The 17,602-nt window shown below is 36.6% G+C and overlaps 1 protein-coding gene across 1 annotated transcript; it reads right to left on the bottom strand.

The window, feature by feature from the left end:
- Positions 1-16,133: 16,133 nt before the first annotated feature.
- LOC133336318 (antifreeze protein Maxi-like) lies at positions 16,134-17,317 on the bottom strand. Its single transcript, XM_061544609.1, has 3 exons — positions 17,303-17,317; positions 17,108-17,240; positions 16,134-17,037 (listed from the first exon to the last, which is right to left on the bottom strand). Exons 1-3 carry the CDS (start codon positions 17,315-17,317, stop codon positions 16,136-16,138), a joined length of 1,050 nt encoding a protein of 349 aa, XP_061400593.1. The 3' UTR covers positions 16,134-16,135.
- Between the last annotated feature and the right edge of the window lie 285 nt (positions 17,318-17,602).

The raw sequence follows: 17,602 nt of genomic DNA, 5'->3' as shown, positions 1-17,602 counted from the left end.
TTTCGATTTGCACGAAATTTGGCATAGCGTACTAAATTGAGTCTAGTCTACCATATTTATTTTCGTCCGATTTTAACTGAACTGCTAATTTTTGTGAAAATTAGTGTAGATTTAGATATAACTCCCATATATATTTTCCTTCGATTTGATGTAAATTGTGTACTAAAGACCCAAAGTTTGTACGATTGACATACAATTTTGTATAATGTACTTTTGTTAATATTAATTATTATCTGGCAAGTTTCGTTGATATATATGTGTATATTCGTTGGATTTTATGCAAATTTTGCACCGATTGACACGAGACTTTTCTACGTTATTAAGTTTTATTGAAAATGGTGCAGATGCAGACACAGCTTCCATATGTATATTTCAAGCGGGTGTCTGATTGAGATTAAATTTTGAATAGTGCGGCATACCGAATATAGTGTATCAGGTGTGCTCTATATCGATTTACATAAATTTGTCCCATTGTACGCAAACGACTCTAATTTGCCCGAATGAAATGAAATTTAGCATAGATTCCAGAGAGGCATCAATATTACATATTTAAGTTCGTTCATGTCAACGTTTTTTCGAAAAGGCGGTAACTTTTAGGAGACATATGTAGAATACACCCAAAGTGGTCGGTCCAGTCCGACTTTAGAACTTCCTTACTGGTATTTAATATCCCAGTCCGACTTTAGACCTTCCTTATTGGTTTGTACATATGTATCCTAACAACTTCATGTAAATGTTCCCTCGGAGGAATATACACCTTTCTCAAACTATGCTAAATTTAATTTCAATCGGGCAGATTAAGAGTCGCTTGCGCACAATGGGACAAATTTATGGAAATCGATTTATAGCAAATATGATACACGCTACTCAGTATGCCGCACTGTTAAAACTATAGTCTCAATCAGACACCTGTTCGAAATATATATGGTACGTTGTGCAAAATTTCGTGTCAATCGGACAAACATTGGGAGTTTGGTGCACCATTTACCTAAAATCGGACGAAAATATATATGTGGGACTTATATCTAAATCTGAACAGATATTCTTGAAACTTAACACACCTTAATCTATTCTCACTTCAGTACGCTATGCCAAATTTGGTTGAAATCGAAAGATATGTAGGAATTTTGGTGCAATATTTACACCGTTTTTCAGGTTCATCATCATTCCAGACTTAATTTAGTACGTCATGGATAAATTTTTGGTACAAGTCACATATTTGGCCAAAGGACTAACCCCATTGAAATTGGAGAAAATCAGTTCAGATTTAGATATAGCTCCCATATATATGTTCGCCCGATTTTTGCAAATGGTGCACCAAAGAGTCAAATTTAGGTCGATTGGCACGAAATTTTGCACAACGTACTGAAGTTAGGATAGACTAACGTGTGTCAAGTTTTATTGAAATCGGTTCAGATTTAAATATAGCTCTCATATATATGTTCGTCCGATTTTTCGCAAATGGTCCACAAAAAATTTAAAGTGTGTTCGATTGGCACAACATTACGCGCAACGTATCGAAATGGGTTTGGGTTAACCGTTACCCGAAAAAGTGAACGGATATTAATAATTTTTATTGAAGACATTTGGTACGTGTACCAATAAAGCTCATCTTCGGACCTGCAGCGATCTATCTCAATTCGTTTAGACGCTAGAGTGATTACAACAGAAAGACGGACCTGCGTAAATCGTCATAGATTTTTTCGCTGATCAAGAATATATACACTTTATACAAATATACCCGGTTATTGATCGTTGGGTTAAGTCGGTTCACATATAGACACAGATCACATATTTAACTTAGTCGAATTTCATGTCAATGGTCTTTCAAAATTCAAGGTCTGTAAGGATGTATTTCTTGAATATAGCCAATGTGGTAAAGGGTATCATATAGTCGGCCCCGTCCGTCTTTACTACTTTCCTTACTGGTTGTAGTTCTTCATGCAAAATTAAATGGACTCGATCACTTTTATTCGTCGATCATTTAATACCATTTAATACCATATGATTATCATGCATTTTGACTACAATCTCTGTTGCTGTTTTTGGACGTCTACCGCGTGTTTCATCTTCAATATTTGTACGACCACTTTAAATTCAGCAACCCAATTTTTTACTGTTGGATATACAGGAGTACTTTCACCAAACACATTCATCATATTATTATAAATTCTTGTCCCGATATACCTTTTTAATGTAAATATTTACTGACAGCATACGTTTCTAATTCTCCCATTGTAAAAAGTAAAGTCGGACTGGACATATGACACCCTTCACCACTTTGGATATATTCTACAAATGTATCCTAATAGACGTCACCCTTTCGAAGGAACATTGACATGAAATTGAACGAACTTAAATATGTGATTTTTATCTGTAAGTATACCGATCAAGATCAATACCCAAACCTGCCATTCTGCAACCTATTCTCATTTTTGTAAATATATTTTAAAACTATTCAAAATGTAAATCAATCAGACACCCATTGATTATTAGTTGTACAATTAACATGAATAGGTCGAAATTATATATAAAAGATATGCTAAATCTAAATCTGAACGAATTTCAAGGAAACTTGCCAGAGATTAATTTATATTAATTTCAGTACGTTGAGTGAATCGGAAGAGCTATGAGTCTTAAGTGCACCATTTACTTAAAATCGGGCGAAATAGTATAGTAATAATATAGTAACTTCAGTAAATTGTACCAAATGTATGTGCCAGTCAACCAAACTTTGCGTGCTTAGTGTACAATTTACTTTAAATCGGATGAAAGTAAATATGGGAGCTATATCTAAATTTGAACCGATTTGCACGAAACTTAACACACATCATTAATTCAGACCGCTATGATGAAATTCGCGCAAATCGGAAGATATACAGGGACATTAGTGTTCCATTAACACAAATTCGGACGAAAATATATATGGGAGCTATATCTAAATCTGAACCGATTTTCACGAAACTTAACATACGTAATTCTAGACTCAATTCCAGGGATGGTCTGTGTAACGAATGCTGATGTATGCACTTTACGTCGGTCACTTACGTCACTGTATATGACGGACCATCTCTGCTCAATTCAGTGCGCTATACCAAAATTCCTGCAAATCGATAGATATATATGGGCTTTGGTGTCCATTTTAAATATGACACGATTTTGTCAAAACTTGACACACGTCATTTCTTCCAAATCGAAAGATATATAGAAAATGGTGCACCATTTACATAAAATCGGACGAAACTATATACGCGAGCTATATCTAAATCTAAACCGATTTTAACGAAACTTAACACCCGTCATTCAAGACTCAATTCAGTACGCTATGCAAAATTTCGTGCAAATCGAAAGATATGTAAGGGCTTCGGTGCACCATCTACATAAAATCGGACGAAACTATATATGGGAGTTATATCGAAATCTGAACTGATGACTTGTGCCCAATATCATACAAATCGGATTATAAATGGGACCTGTACTTTGTTTACAATTTAACATATACAAACGGACAGACGACCGACATGCATAGATCGACTCTGAAAGTGATTCTATGCATATTCTCAAAAGGAACAATGTGTCTTTCTCGTTTCCTTTTGCCTGTTACAAACATATGCACAAAGACATAATACCCTGTACCACAGTGTGGTGAAGGGTATAAAAATTGAAGATGAGTCTTTTTTGAACACTTGTTTCATATGAAGGAGTTTCCAGATCGAAACAAAATTTAACATGTGTTTATAAGTTTATGTTCCATAAGCCGAGCTTAAACAAGATTTCCAAGCGCGTCGGTCTTGTGCGCAAGTCCACCATTTGGAAGACCACGTTCCAAGATGTTGTTTTCTACTTGGTCCTTCCATCTAATTCGTGGCCTTTTCCTTCTACGGGAACCATCAGTAGGCTCATTTTTATATGCCTTTTGAGCTGGGGCATTTTCATTCATCTGCACAACATGGCCTAGCCACCGTAGTCGCTGCAGTTCAATACGACTGACTATGTCGATGTCCGCGTATAAATTGTAAATCTCGTGGTTCATTCGACGCCGATATTCACCGTCGACGCAGATCGGCCCATAGATCTGTCGGAGAATTTTTCTCTCAAATCCCCAAGAGCTGTCTCATCTGCTTGCGCAAGTACCTATTCTTCTGATCCATATAATAGCACGGGTAGTATCAGCGTCTTGTAAAGTGTGAGTTTGGTCTGGCGGGAGGTGGCCTTGTTTCTAAATTGCTTACTTAGACCATAGTAGCATCTGTTGGCCATCACAATCCTTCCCCGAATTTCAAAACTGATGTCATTCGTTTTATTTATGGCGGTACCAAGGTATATAAAGTCTTTAACTAACTCGAAGCTTTAGTTCTCAAGTTCCACAGTTGGTCCGAGTCTACTGGACGTCTTGCGCGTTGATACCATAAACTTGGTCTTCTCGCCGTTTACTGCCAGACCCACTTTGGCAGACTCCTTCTCAATTTGTTCAAAGCTGTTACCGCTCGCAATGTTCGACTCATTATATCGATGTCATCGGCGTAGGCGCGTAACATGCGTTGTTTGGTGTACAGAGTGTCATTTCTGTTCACTTTTGCGTCTCGTATGACCTTTTCCATTAGGATGTTAAACAGATCACACGACAAACTGTCACCTTGTCTGAATTCTCGTTCGGTATTGAAGGGCTCCGATAGGTCCTTTTCTACTTTAACTGCTGACCTTGTGCCACTTAAAGTTATACTGCATAGCCGTATTAATTTTGCAGGAATGCCGAACGCAGACATGGCTTTAAACACCTCTGAACGGATAGGGCTGTCGAATTGTATAGTCGACAAATAGTTGGTATGGGTCGATGTGTTTTTCGTGGGTCTTTTCCAGGATTTGGCGCAGAGTGAAAATCTGGTCAATGGTGGATTTGCCCGGTCTGAAGCCGCATTAGTATGCTCCGATGATGTCATTGACCATTGGCTTCAATCGTTCACAAAGCACACTGGATAGCACTTTAAATGCGATGGGAAGGGGACTTGTTCCTCTATAGTTGACACATATCGTCTTGTTCCCATTTTTGGGCACAGGACACAGGATGCTGAGGTTCCAATCGTTGGGCATGCATTCATCTAGCCAAATTGTGCTAATCAGCTGGTGCATGCTCCTTACCAGCATCTGACCATCAGTCTTGAATAATTCGGCTGGTAACCCATCGCGATGGGTTTGAGACACACTACAAATAAAGTAAACAAATAAGAACTTTTATTTTGGTAATTAGTGATGTAGAATCGCATAGCATCGGCTCCTGCTGCTTTGTTGTTCTTGAGCCGATCAATTGTTTTTAGGACCTCATCTTTGCTAGGTGGTATACACTCTATACCATCCTCTCTTATTGATTCTGGGGTATCTTCTTCATCGTCACTATTTGATACTAGAAGCTTTTCGAAATGCTCCTTCCAGATCCTCAACACGCTGTCTGTATCTGTCACCAGGTTTCCTTCTTCATCTCTACAGGAGGATGTGCCTGCACCAAAGCCATCGGTTTGGTGTTTTACTCGTTGGTAACATTTCCGGACTTCATTCTGACTCCTGCACATCTCGATTTGCTCACGCTCACGTTTTTCTTGTTCTTTCTTCTTTTTTCTAAAATACGTTTCTCCTCTCTCCTTTTCTCCCAATAGTTCTCCATCACGTTACGTGTTGCTACTGTCTGCAGGGTTGCCCTATACGTTGCGTTTTTCACATCAGTAGCATTACGACACTCCTGATCGTACCATGGGTTTCTTGGTGGTGGTTTTTGGTACCCAATTGTTCCTTTTGCTGCAGTTTGAAGGGAGTGGACAATTCTTTGCCATTGTGCTTCTATACTATTATCGGGACAAGAAGTGTTTTCTTCAAGCAGATGGGTTGTTGTGTTTGCAGCTTTTCGACGTCGAGTTTCCGTGTTGTATTAGATCGCACCTTTGCTGCAACATTAGGACGGGTGCGTACCTTGGCTGCCACAAGGTAATGGTCCGAATCGATATTCGCTCCTCGGATCGATCGGACGTCCGTCTATCACAACATGATCAATTTGATTTTTCGTTACTTGATATGGAGAGATCCAGGTGGCCTTGTGTATATCGAGATGCTTGAATCTGGTGCTGCTAACTACCATGTTTTTTGCTGCGGCGAAGTCAATCAACCTCATGCCGTTGTCGGATGTTTCTTCATGAAGGCTGAATTTTCCGACGGTGGGGCCAAAGATATTTTCCCTTCCGATTTTTGCATTAAAATCTCCTAGCAGAATTTTAATGTCATGGCCAGGGAAACGGTCAATGCTGTTTCTAGGCGCTCGTAAAATATGTCTTTGGTCTGTTCATCTTTATCTTCGGTCGGAGCATGGACGCAAATTAGACTTCGCTTTTATACGGATTATAGCAATTCGCTCATCTACTGGATCTGGAGACAAGGTCTTTTATTATCCTGTTAACCATAAATTCGCAGCCAAATTCATGTCTCGTTTCATGGCAGCTATAATACAGGGCGTAATCGTCTGATTTACTTACGCCTGTCCCTTTCCATCGCATTTCCTGTAAGGCAATAATATCGGTTTTTTACTTCTTGAGTATATCCGCCAAAGCGAACACTGCGCCTGTTCAGGGGGTCAGTGTCCACAATTGAGATGAAAGAGGGACCAAGATAAGCCTGGACTTCGCCATGTTAAAGCCAATCAGAGCCGTTGCTTGGTATCTATCATTCCCTACGCCACCCAAAACACTTAACTTTTTTTCTGTTTATACCGCGCTTTTTGTGCTAGGCTAAGGAGTTTCCGAACTGCTTTCGTACGCGTTTTATACTCATATATATTTTATATGGATATGATAAAATCTGGCTCCATTTTTAATCCCAATTCTACATACATTTTAAAATAAATTCGATGGATTGTATACGAAAAACCTCCTTATTGCTATTTTCATAGTATATTTTGGTTCCTAGATCAGTAATAATGAAACATAAAGTTTTCGAAGTTAGAAAAATGGGGTTTCGCGATATTTTTTTAATAATTTGTTTGTCGGATTTTGGTTTTAATCGTTTTTAAGGTCCTGTCCTCGCGATATATTTTGTAAACCTCTTATTTATTATTCTTAACATATTTGGGATGTTTTGAAGCCCCGACTACTATATTTAATGCTCTGATTTTGAGATTAGGACGAGAAATTACCAAATATTGAATGAAATGTTGATGCAGAATGTATTGAACGTAAATGTGAGAAAATACTGGCGAAAAAATGCCGTGGTTTATTGGAATCGTTGCCAAATCGCTTATAGTATGTCGTTACCCGCAATGGTAACCACAAAAAGACCAAACGTGTTCAATGTAACAATTTTTTCTAAAATAATAATAAAAAGCAAAATACTTTTTTGTGATAAAAATTTTTGGATTGTTATATATTTCGGCCGATATCTTCGAGACCAATAGGTCTTTCGCTGTGATTCTTGCAGAAATACGATCTAAATATGTCCACAAACGTACTCCATTATACATAATTCATTTTACATCTTTAGTTTGCTGGCTTTAGGCGTATAAATTGGAATTTTTTCAAATTTTTGTTGAGGCAAAATACTTATTACACTCACTGTATATAAAATAGAAAAAAATTTGTTTGTTTGTATGTATGTTACCGATAGACGCCAAAACCGCTGAACAGATGTTAATGAGATTCCCACAGTATGTCGTGGCATGCCCTGAAAGTAACATCTTAAGAAGGGCTACAGATTCCCACTTCAAAATTTGCCTGAGTAAATTGGTTACAAATACGCATTATCCCTATAAAAATTGACGTGAAACAATGGGGAGAACTTCCTCCCAATTTAATTTAATTTATCTATGTATAGAAAAAAGAATCGCTTTTGGTTGTAGACACAAAAATCGCTGAATTGACTTTGCAGAAATTTTCGCAGTCAGTCATGCCATCCCATGGAAGTAAGATAGGCAAAATAAACTTCCTAAATTCCCCGATGACGAGGAGTTATAGCATCAACCGTAATCATACCTCTGAACTAATATTCTTTCTCTAAGAAAATATTAGAATATCTTGAATAAATCTGTTCATAAAAGTATGTATGATACTCAGATAAGTACAAATCCAATCTTAAATTACAAGGAAATAAAAATTGGCCCAAATCAGAAATTTTCGACTCATAATTTTTTTCCTATTATGTTATTATCTGTAATGATAAAAACCAACAGTTCAGTAATTCCGGGAACCTATGCTGTTATTTATCGCTCCATTATCATCACATATTTGAATAAAATTTGTGTAAAATTAAAATTATTGACATTAACAGCCTGTTTTTGTAAACTTCTAAACGAACGAATTCGAGTGACTTACGACCAAACTCCTTGGTTTTGAAAAATATGTCATTTATTTTTTTTTTGAATAAAAAAATATTTGTTTACATAAACAAAGGTTTGGTCGTAAGTCACTCGAATTCGTTCGTTTAGAATTTTACAAAAACAGGCTGTAAAATTTTTACATTTTGTCAAGAAAAGAAAACATTTCAGTTAAGGAACTTTTTTTTTTAATTTCAATAATTCTACAACCATTGGGGAAAATAAATATGAATTGAATAAAAGTATGAATTAGCAATAATTGGGAGATATCCAGCAGCAAAATGCTGATGGTGGATTAAAACTTATAAAAATCTGAAATCTGTGGTGGGTTATCATCATAGCTGAACTGAAAACAAAATGTGTCCATTACTTATTAAGTTTAGTTGATGATATGATTTCGAAGATGTATAGTGGAAACGACTAACTCAATTGCCACAAATTCTATCTTCGGACTTGATCTTGGTTTTCTTAAAAATACTAATGTATGTTAAGACCAAGACTAAACCTAGGTTCCGTAAAAATATTATAATGTGATAATGCATTCTTTTGAACAGGAATTATACAGTAAGGATCTAAGCGATATCAATCTGAGCGAGGAAGGGATCCCAGCCATATATTGGGGAATAAGATGAGAATATAGACATAAAGGTTGGTGGTAATGGGAATGAATGATTATATTGGTCTTTGAACGATTAAAATGTATTTCTAATCTATTGAATCGAATCAAATAACTTATACATTAACCAGCTTCTACGATATAATTACAGATATTACACTGCGAAATATCTATAGCCGAATAGTAATCTTCGAATTTGGCTACTATAATACCTATATCATCCTTATCAATAAATGGTAGCTTTTAAACTGCATACAAATAGTTTTCTAGGTGAACTATCCCATGTTAATCACTTTAGTAGGGGCAGCGAAGCGCCACGGGTCCAGCTAGTGTTTTTAATATAATAAAATATAAATAAATGATCAAGTTTATTTAAAACTTATAGACTGAATAATATTAATACAAACTGTTATATAAATTTTAATTTCTTCATAATATATTTGTTTTTTTATTTTAGTTATAACAGTCGCCTCCATGATTATTGAAATTCCACATATTTATTGAAAACAACAACAAATACGAGTATTGCAGGTGCAGACATGTTCATTTGCTTTTCCCATATATGCTGGTAATGATAACGAGATAATTCGACTATTTCATACCGGTGAAACTGCTAACAGTTTTTTTTCGTTATGTTATCGAATTGATTGCCACTTCAAATATTCTTAACAATTCGATGTACAATTAACTGACATGAAGTTAAAAACTTGATGCAACAGCAATGAAAGGAATTTTAATTGAAATAAATATTTTTGATCGAATTGTGGAACAAATAACAAATTTTCAATTGTTACCAGAAATTACTATGTATATTACAAATGAGTAAAATGCAAAATCGGAAATTCTTCATACTGTTGTAGCAGTACATAACCAGGGAATATTCCGACACAATGAGGGCTTTTTCGGATGCTTCTATGTATTTCTTCCCTATTACATAGTAGGAATGAGGGTGCACATAGTTTTAAAGATTTTCAACCAAAAACCAATAATGACAGTACAAAATTCGGACGGTGCCGACTATATAATACCCATTTATAGAACTAGCTCTTATATGTAAGTTCCCCTGATTTCATGCACATTGCTCACGAAAGACCCTACACTATATGTGTTGACTATAAATATTTTTATCCCACGTTTGTTTAAGAAAATATTTTCTTCATATTATGATCACTCGAAATCTGTTTGTGTTCACTAATTCGGATGCTGCATACAAAAGTTATAGTGGTTTTAAATCTTGTATTTCAATTTATAAATTAAATTAATTCATATTTGTTGTCATTCGCGACTTTCAACGCATTTGTTTGAAAATCCAAAAATTATGAAAATATATAAAAACTCCTTAAAGAAATTGAGAGATGGTTTTGCGAACACATTCATAATTTTTAGTGCATAGGTTAAGGAAAATACGCTGGATCGAAATCTGTTCGCGTTCACAAATACGGATGCTGTGGACAAAATTTATAGTGGTATGAAATCTATAAATTTAATGAATTCATTTTTATGCCCTTCACCACACTGTGGTAGAGGGTATTATGTATTTGTGCATATGTTTCTAACAGGCAAAAGGAAACGAGATAGACACATGGTTACTTTTGAGAATATGCTTAGAATCACGTTTTAAGTCGATTTATGCATGTCCGTCCGCCAGTCTGTCCGTCTGTCTGCCTCTCCGTGTTAAATTGTAAAAAAAGTACAGGTCGCATTTATGATCCGAATTGAATGAAATTTGGCATAGATCACTTATTTGGTTCAAATGACGATCCCTATTGAAATTGGGAAATATAGCTCCCATATATATTTTCGTCCGATTTAATGTAAATGGTGTACCAAAGTCCCTATATATCTTTCGATTTGCACGAAATTTAGCATAGCACAATGAATTAGGTCTATAATGATGTGTGTTAGGTTTCGTGAAAATTGGTTACGATTTAGATATAACACCCATATATATTTTCGTCCGATTTAATGTAAATGGTCCCTATCTATATTTCGCAAAGTCCCTCTATATATTTCGATTTGCACGAAATTTAGTATGGTGTACTCAATTGAATGGAATAACGGTTTAGATTTAGATATAGCTCCCATTTATAGTTTTGTCCGATTTTATGTAAATGGTGCACCAAAGTCCCTATATATCCTTCGATTTGCGCGACATTCTACATAGTGTACAGATTTGAGGCTAGAATGATGTGTGTCAAGTTTCGAGAAAATCGGGTCAGATTTAGATATAGCTCCCATATATTTTTTCGTCTTATTTAAGGTAAATGGGGCACCAAGGTCCCTATATATCTTTCGATTTGCACGAACATTGGCATAGTATGCTGAATTGTGCCTAGAATGTGTCAAGTTTCGTGAAAATCGGTCCGGTTTATATTTAGCTCCCATTTATATATTCGTCCTATTTAATGTAAAAAGGCATTTACATTAGAACTTTTTACCGGGTTAACCTACTTTATGAGTATTTATTTGACATATATGCAAAGGAATTGGCAATTGAAACCCACTGGGTTAACAAAATCCGGTTAAATGTAAACGTACTATAAATTGTGCACTACTGAAGTTACTATAATTGAATATTTTGTATGTTGAAATATTTCTAACAACCTCGTTTACATATTTGTTCGCTCATGAAGTGTTCCCTGCAGTTAGTGTAGCTAACGAATAACGAACGAAATGATTAGTTACCCTGCAGTTTTAAAAGTAGAAATTGCTTCAAATTCGTTATGTATTACGCTAACGAAAAATTGACTGGTTACTCCTGACGCCACCAGTTATGCAGGAGTTCGTATATTTCTACTTTTAAAACTGCAGGGTTTTTATAGAAATTTCTTGTTTTTTCTGTACTTGTATTTACACTAATGTTGTTGTTGTTCTGCATGTCCATGAGAATTTGCTTGCCTTTGAGATGGAAATCTGTCCCTACCATAGCTCGTGTGTTAAGTTGCGAGAAAATCGGTTTAGATTTAAGTTCGTTCAATTTCATGTCAATGGTCCTTCTGTTGATTATAGATTATACCCAAAGTGGTGAAGGGTATCATATAGTCGGCCCAGTCCGACTTTAATCAAATCAAAACGTTATATGAATTTTCGATTATTTCAGTACGTTTAAGGGAATACGGTTTTGCCTTAATCTTCTGAAATATGCGACGCTATATTCTTCAAAATCTTTTAGAGGGTTGTTAAGTATGGGTAGATTCATCTAATAAGACTTTAAAATAGACCAAACATATTGCACTTACAATATATAACATGTGAAAAAGCGTTAAGTTCTGCCGGGCCGAACTTCTGATACCCTCCACCATAGATATACTGACAGGTACTTGAAATGAAAATATAGGGAAAATGCCAAAAAGCTGACTCATACCGATATTTCTACAAATCTATTATGTAAACCATTATACAAATTTTAGAATTTTTTAATGGATAATTATACCCTCAGTCATATGGCTAATGAGGGTGTATACACTTTGACACGGTGAAAATGAGCCTCATCGAAATATTGGTTCTAGACCCCATGTTTCCACGGACCAAATTTGTTTCAGAAAATGTTTATTTGATTCAAACTTTGCATATCTTATTATTTCTTCCAAACTTAGTTTAAGTTCGAAGAGGGGAATATCGGTCCACTCCATCTGGAACCTCCCACAAGGGGGCTAGGCCTAAATGCCGGTTATAGTTATATATTGTTCGTTATCGAACCACACGTTTTATTTTTTTATCTCGATATCCTCCGCAGGTGAAATGATTGCAACACAGTCTTAGACCCAAACCAAAAACGCGGAACAAATTAGATAACTATTTTAATATATAATACAATAATATTTCAGCACCCTATCTTAATTCCTTCAGAAGATAGCGTGATTACAACAGACCGACGGATATGGCTAGATTGTCTTAGAATTTTACCCTAATGAAGAATATATATACTTTTTAGGGTCGGAAAGGAATATTTCGATGAGTTACATACGGAATGACAAAATTAATATACCACCCATACCTTGGTGGAGGGTTTAAAATTGGGTTATATGGGGACTACCCCAAAAAGGGGGCGAATATTAATAATTTTTGGTGGGGAGATTTATTACCATATACGACTACAAAATACCAAATTGCAACGCATTGTGTAGAAAAAGCGCACAAGAACCCCACAATACCGAAGAATGGGGATACCCTTATATGGGGGCTATCCTAAAAAATGACCTATATTCATAATTTTTTGTGGACGGATTTTTTTTTCCTATTAAGAACTCAAAATACTAAATTACAGCCAATTAGGTGGAAAATGCGAATAAAACCCCCAAAATACTGAAAATTAAGAGGTACCGTTATATAAGCGCTACCAGAAAAAGTGGCGACATTTAGTACCCAATAGGAACCCAATGAACTAAATTTCAGCGAATTCGGATGAAAAACGCGCTTTTGTAACTCCGTTTGTAACTCGTCGAAATATTCATTTCCGACAATATAAAGTATATATATTCTTGATCGGGGTAAAATTCTAGGGCGATTATTCCGACCCTATAAAGTAGATATCGGACATTTGCTGCAAAAGAGAGACATAACTCAAAAACGTGATTTTCGAGTTAATGGTGCACGATTGCTCACATAATACCCCTCATGTTGTGTAAAAAATTCATATGAATATCTCTTACACATTCTAATTCAGAAGCTGTAGATGATCCCCTGTCCCATATAAAGTGTGAATAAATTGAACTCTTAAACAAAGACATAAAATCATAAAGTTACGACAAATGATATGTTGACAAAATCCTCTGTGGTTATGATATCATAATAACATTAAAATTGCATAAATTTGTATTTGGTCTACATTGTGGTTTGCAACAATCGATTGGTAGAATTGTCGCTATAGGTCCACTTTTTGGTATGTTCCCCATATATTCATTTAACGTAACTGTCAGTATTCCTATGTTAGATGGTATCCAAACTTCGGCCCGGACGAACATAACGCTTTTTCACATGTTTATATTGAAATAGGTGGCTGATTAATTCCGTGTGTTGCTGTTGTCCCCATACAGGCGTATTCAACCATAGTATTGGGGATAGTCGTTACTCGAAATAGTCTGTTTTACCCTAAAAATTATGGAATTCTAAGACTATTTAGCCATCGGTTGTAATCGTTCCGCTTTCTAAGGGTGTCGTGATAAAAGACTCGATCCTGATGATAATCAAATATATCGGCCAGCATTTAGTGCTTTAAAAAATTCGGGTTGTAGGCCCACTTTTTCATTGCAAGTATCTGTCAGTATACCTATGGTGGAAGGTATCCAATGTTCGAACTTAACGTTTTTTTCACTTATTTTACATTACTACCATCACAGCTTCCTCGCAACTTATTATTTATTACCAATATTTTAAGATTTTGACAAGAATACTACATTTTATAGAAATGAATTTAAATTACGAGTATACAAAGCTAGCTGAACCCGTGGCGCTGCCCCTACTAAACATTTCAAGTTTAAATTTGAATAATATATATTATAGCTATGATCAATTAGTAAGCAACGTACATGGAACTGCAATGTATACTAATTTTAATATTTAATTTTCATATTAACATTAGGTAAACTCTGTACTCGTATTTTTATATGCACGCCATCCCGATTGGTAACAGAAGATTGATGTATAGTAGTTATTGAATTTGTCGCTGTTTTCTGTAATTGTGGTAATTTTTGTTTTCTTGAAACCAACAAAATGTTTTTCACAAACTGACAAAAATTCAAAAAGTATGATGCAATAATTTTTCTCAATTTTACACAATTTTATTTCGTTATAAGTATATATGTGGATTAAAATGAAGACGGTTAGCGGAATTTCTGAACTGGTTGTTATTGTCAGTACAGATAATGAAACTTAATAGGATAATTTACACTTAATGTCGATCATGTCCATATGTTGCCTTATCTACAGAAAACAGTGTATTTCTATTAAAGTAAAAATTGTTTCGACCAATTAAAAAAATAGTTTCGTCCATTTTCGCCTTTTTCAATTGACGCACATGTAAATAAGATCCTTAAAGGTAAGAAGGTCGGTATTTTATTACCCAACGCACTAAATTAGATTCGAGCCTAAAAAACACTCTATTTTCTTCAATGTTTTTTTTTTCGTAATCAAAATAACATTTTGCCTAATATACTGAGAAAAATGAAAAATATTATGTCAATAATATCTTTAAATGTTTATTTCAATATACATACTGTGAGTGTAACTAGTATTCAATACAATACAAATTTGAAAAAATCCAATATATCCGCCTAGAACCAGCATACTTAAGATGTCAAATTATATATGATGGAAAACATTTGTGGATATATTTAGATCCTATATGATATGGACGTTTCTGAATCAATAAAAAACTAAAATAAGTACATGAAGTTAGGAGAAAACATCATTCTTCGTCAATGCATTCAACATTCCATATCCGATTAACACCATCAGCTGCGAATAAAAAGCAACACGGAAAAATGGGGTATGATTACTTTCGATGCTGTGCACAAAACTAGTGTAGCTGGGTTAATTCGGAATATAGCATTTATCATGTTCACAATTAACCTTTGTTAACGTTATGCATGATATATATACATATATTCATATTTTGTTAACTAACTGTTTTACGGTTTAACTCGCCTCCATTAGCAGCATTATGTTGAATGTTATCATGATACGCCAAGCGAAAATTTGCCTTCGATTACATTGTGCATTGATTTGATATTACTTTATTTTTCTGGCATAGTTGAAAAAATGAATAAAAATGCGAGTTATATTTTTTGAATATTTTTATATTCACATGCAAAGACAAGACAGTATTCAATGGTAGAGGGTTATTCATGACTGACTAGACTTAAACTAAGGTTAACTTAATTTCGATAGAATATCTTGCAACTTCTTTCATTTCTTCGTTGTTGTTTTTTTTTCTTATTTTGTTTTGTTCGATCATTTTCTTGATGATTGAGTGATGCGGTGTTAATGATTTCGGAAGAATGGTGGTAGTAGCATTCATTAAAAGCCATTTCACTATGGTATCATAAGCCAAGGTCGTTTCGTATTAGCAGATTGTTGAATGAAGATTGTTTAGAAAATCTGTGAATAGACATGTTGGGCAATTAGCGACTAACACTGACGTGGTCTAATTTACTCTGCTACTTACATCACATTTACCAATGATGATGGTGGTGTATACCGACAGCAGCAGCAGCGGCGGCCTGGGCAGCGGCAGCAGCAGCCTGTTGGGCAACAGCTTGAGCTTGGGCAGCCTGGGCTTGAGCAACAGCTTGGGCTTGGGCTACAGCATGAGCCTGGGCATTAGCTTGAGCTTGGGCATTTTGTTGAGCGACAGCAGCAGCCTGTTGAGCGGCGGCCTGAGCAGCAGCTTGTTGGGCAGCAATTTGAGCCTGGGCAGCTTGTTGGGCTTGAGCAACAGCTTGGGCCTGGACGGTAGCCTGGGCAGCCTGAGCTTGAGCAGCTTGTTGGGCTTGAGCAGCAGCTTGAGCTTGAGCAGCAGCCTGAGCTTGAACAGCAGCTTGAGCAGCCTGGTTTTGAGCAGCGGCTTGTTGTGCGGCCTGAGCAGCTTGAGTTTGAGCAGCAGCTTGTTGGGCAGCAACCTGAGCTTGAGCAGCAGCCTGAGCTTGGGCAGCTTGAGCTTGAGCTGCAGCCTGGGCTTGGGCAGCCTGTTGGGCTTGTGCGGCAGCCTGAGCTTGTACGGCAGCTTGAGCGGCTTGTTGTTGGGCGACAGCTTGTTGCTGAGCAGCGGCCTGTTGTTGGACAGCAGCAGCCTGAGCCTGGGCAGCTTGTTGGGCTTGAACAGCAGCTTGCTGAGCTTGAGCGGCAGCTTGAGCTTGAATTGCGGCCTGTGCAGCTTGGGATTGAGCAGCAGCATCAGCAGCGGCGGCAGCTTGGTTGTTCACGGCTTCGGCTTGAGCCTGGGCAGCTTCAGCGGCGGCGGCAGCAGCTTGGGCATTAGCATTGGCAACGGCATCGGCAACTTGTTGAGCTTGATCTCTGGCAGCTTGAGCGGCATCGGCAGCGGCAACTGCGGCATCGGCAGCAGCAGCACTTGCTAAATACGTAGCAGAGAAAGAAAATCAAAAACCACTTCAACCCGAAAATCCAGTTATTTCAATACATACCATCTGGACCACCGCCCACCACCACAACACCGGGATGATGCAAATGATGGTGGTATGGCCATATGCCATAAGGCAATACATGTGCACTGGAACTGACAGCATAAAGCGCCACCACAAAGGTTACAAGAGAAACCTTTTAGAAGAATCATGCATTAAAACAAAAAGTTTAGTTATTCGTGAAATATCCTGTCTTACCATTGATGTCCTCATTTTGAAATTGGTTTAAATAAAAAGAGAATTGAACTACTTTTTTTTAATGAAAATGAAGCCGATATCAGCTAAATGTATGGTTTTAACAAGTCCGCCGTCTCTAGCACGTTCTGTTGTGTACTTAGAGATCAATAAAACTGTGACTTCTTACCGCAATCCACGATCAATTTATAGAATCCCAAGATGGCCGTGTTTAAGTTCTGCCGATCGTATGTTTCATTACAAAAATTACACAGCTAGCCAGTTATTGCGATCGTTTGAGCTGTTGCTGACCGGCTGTCAGTC

This window comes from Musca vetustissima, unplaced genomic scaffold (genome assembly GCF_032173495.1).
Source record: "Musca vetustissima isolate MV318-11 ecotype Yass unplaced genomic scaffold, APGP_CSIRO_Mvet_v1 utg46491, whole genome shotgun sequence".
Taxonomy (NCBI): Eukaryota; Metazoa; Arthropoda; class Insecta; order Diptera; family Muscidae; genus Musca; species Musca vetustissima.
This window is presented reverse-complemented; position numbering and strand designations above follow the sequence as displayed.